Genomic DNA, 1,348 nt, shown 5'->3' on the forward strand with positions numbered 1-1,348 from the left:
ATTTAATTATATATATATATATATATATATACTATGGAAATTCTCGTATTAATAATATTTATCTTTCTAGAAGTATATCTATCGATAAATAATTATATCTTCAACTTGCCGGAATTAACGACACTTTCTCCCGCGTTGGAAAAGTCTAACGACAATTTTATGACGTTGAATGACGAAGGAAGTGGGAATAAGAAAGAGAAAGATAAACGATATAAAAATAAAAACGTGATTCTACGCGGGGACGATTTGGATTCACGATTATGCCGTCGAGATATTTCTACGTCTTTCGTGCCGTTCGATTCCACGAAAGTGGGAAAAATATTGTCCCGCTTGGTTAAAAAGGAAACGCACGACAATTATTATAAGGTGAAGAGGAGCGTAGCGACGAAACTGCGGAAAAAAGCGGACGTTTTAGGACGTCTTTTGATGAACAGTGCATCGAATAAAAGTAACGAATACAATTACAAAGATCCAGACGATAATTTAAGAGGTGGGAATAATGATAAAATTAATTGGGATGCACTTTTAAACGAGGATGGGCCAAGTATCATGGAGTTAATGGTTTTGAACGAAAAGCAGAGGAAAAAGTTGTATCCCAATTTGTATCTCCATGATGACGAAAATAATTATTAATAATCACACGATATATTTTATAATCTTATCTCAACTTTATTATTTTTCACAATGACTGGTAAATATAGATTATTGTTTTTATTGTAAAATTATAATTTTTAAAGCTTTTATATATTTTTATACTTTTCATTTTGATAAATTTTTGAAAAGTGTATATTGTAAAGGTTGGAGTTGTTTTTTCTATCAACATAAATAAGGAAAAGATAAATTAATTGTAATATAATTTTAGTATAAGGTAAATTTTATTTCATAAAGTATTTCATAAAATCTACTTTTTTTCGAATTTTGTAGATTTTAAGTTTCAACTATAAATATTGATAATTTTATAAAGTAACCTTTTTCTCTTGATATTCAATTAAAGATAAGACTGTTTACAATCGTCAAATTATTTCTACTCTTCCCTCCTAAATAATATATTATACAATGTAAATACTACAACGAATATAAATATTAACTCTGAAGCGATAAAATTCAAAATAATTGGCTCATGTTATAAAATAAAATCTCATAATACGTATCTTTGTTATTGCAAAAGCTATAAATAAAAAGTATGTATCTCTCGATGAGTTTTACAAACCACAGATCGTTTGAACAATTGTTCACATGATTGTACAATTGTTTCAACATTTTCCACTATTATTGTCTATTTCAAGTACATAAAAAAAAAAAAAAAATAACAGATCTTTGCAAATTGTCTTTTGATTAAAAAAAAAAA

General features: G+C 27.2%; 1 protein-coding gene across 1 annotated transcript; it reads left to right on the forward strand.

Annotated features, from left to right (window-relative positions):
* Positions 1 to 17: 17 nt before the first annotated feature.
* Positions 18 to 657, forward strand: LOC116185756. The gene has a single exon (XM_031510981.1). It carries the CDS (start codon positions 34 to 36, stop codon positions 631 to 633), a length of 600 nt encoding a protein of 199 aa, XP_031366841.1. The 5' UTR covers positions 18 to 33; the 3' UTR covers positions 634 to 657.
* Positions 658 to 1,348: the final 691 nt, after the last annotated feature.

This window comes from Apis dorsata, unplaced genomic scaffold (genome assembly GCF_000469605.1).
Source record: "Apis dorsata unplaced genomic scaffold, Apis dorsata 1.3 scaffold_270, whole genome shotgun sequence".
Classification (NCBI taxonomy): domain Eukaryota; kingdom Metazoa; phylum Arthropoda; class Insecta; order Hymenoptera; family Apidae; genus Apis; species Apis dorsata.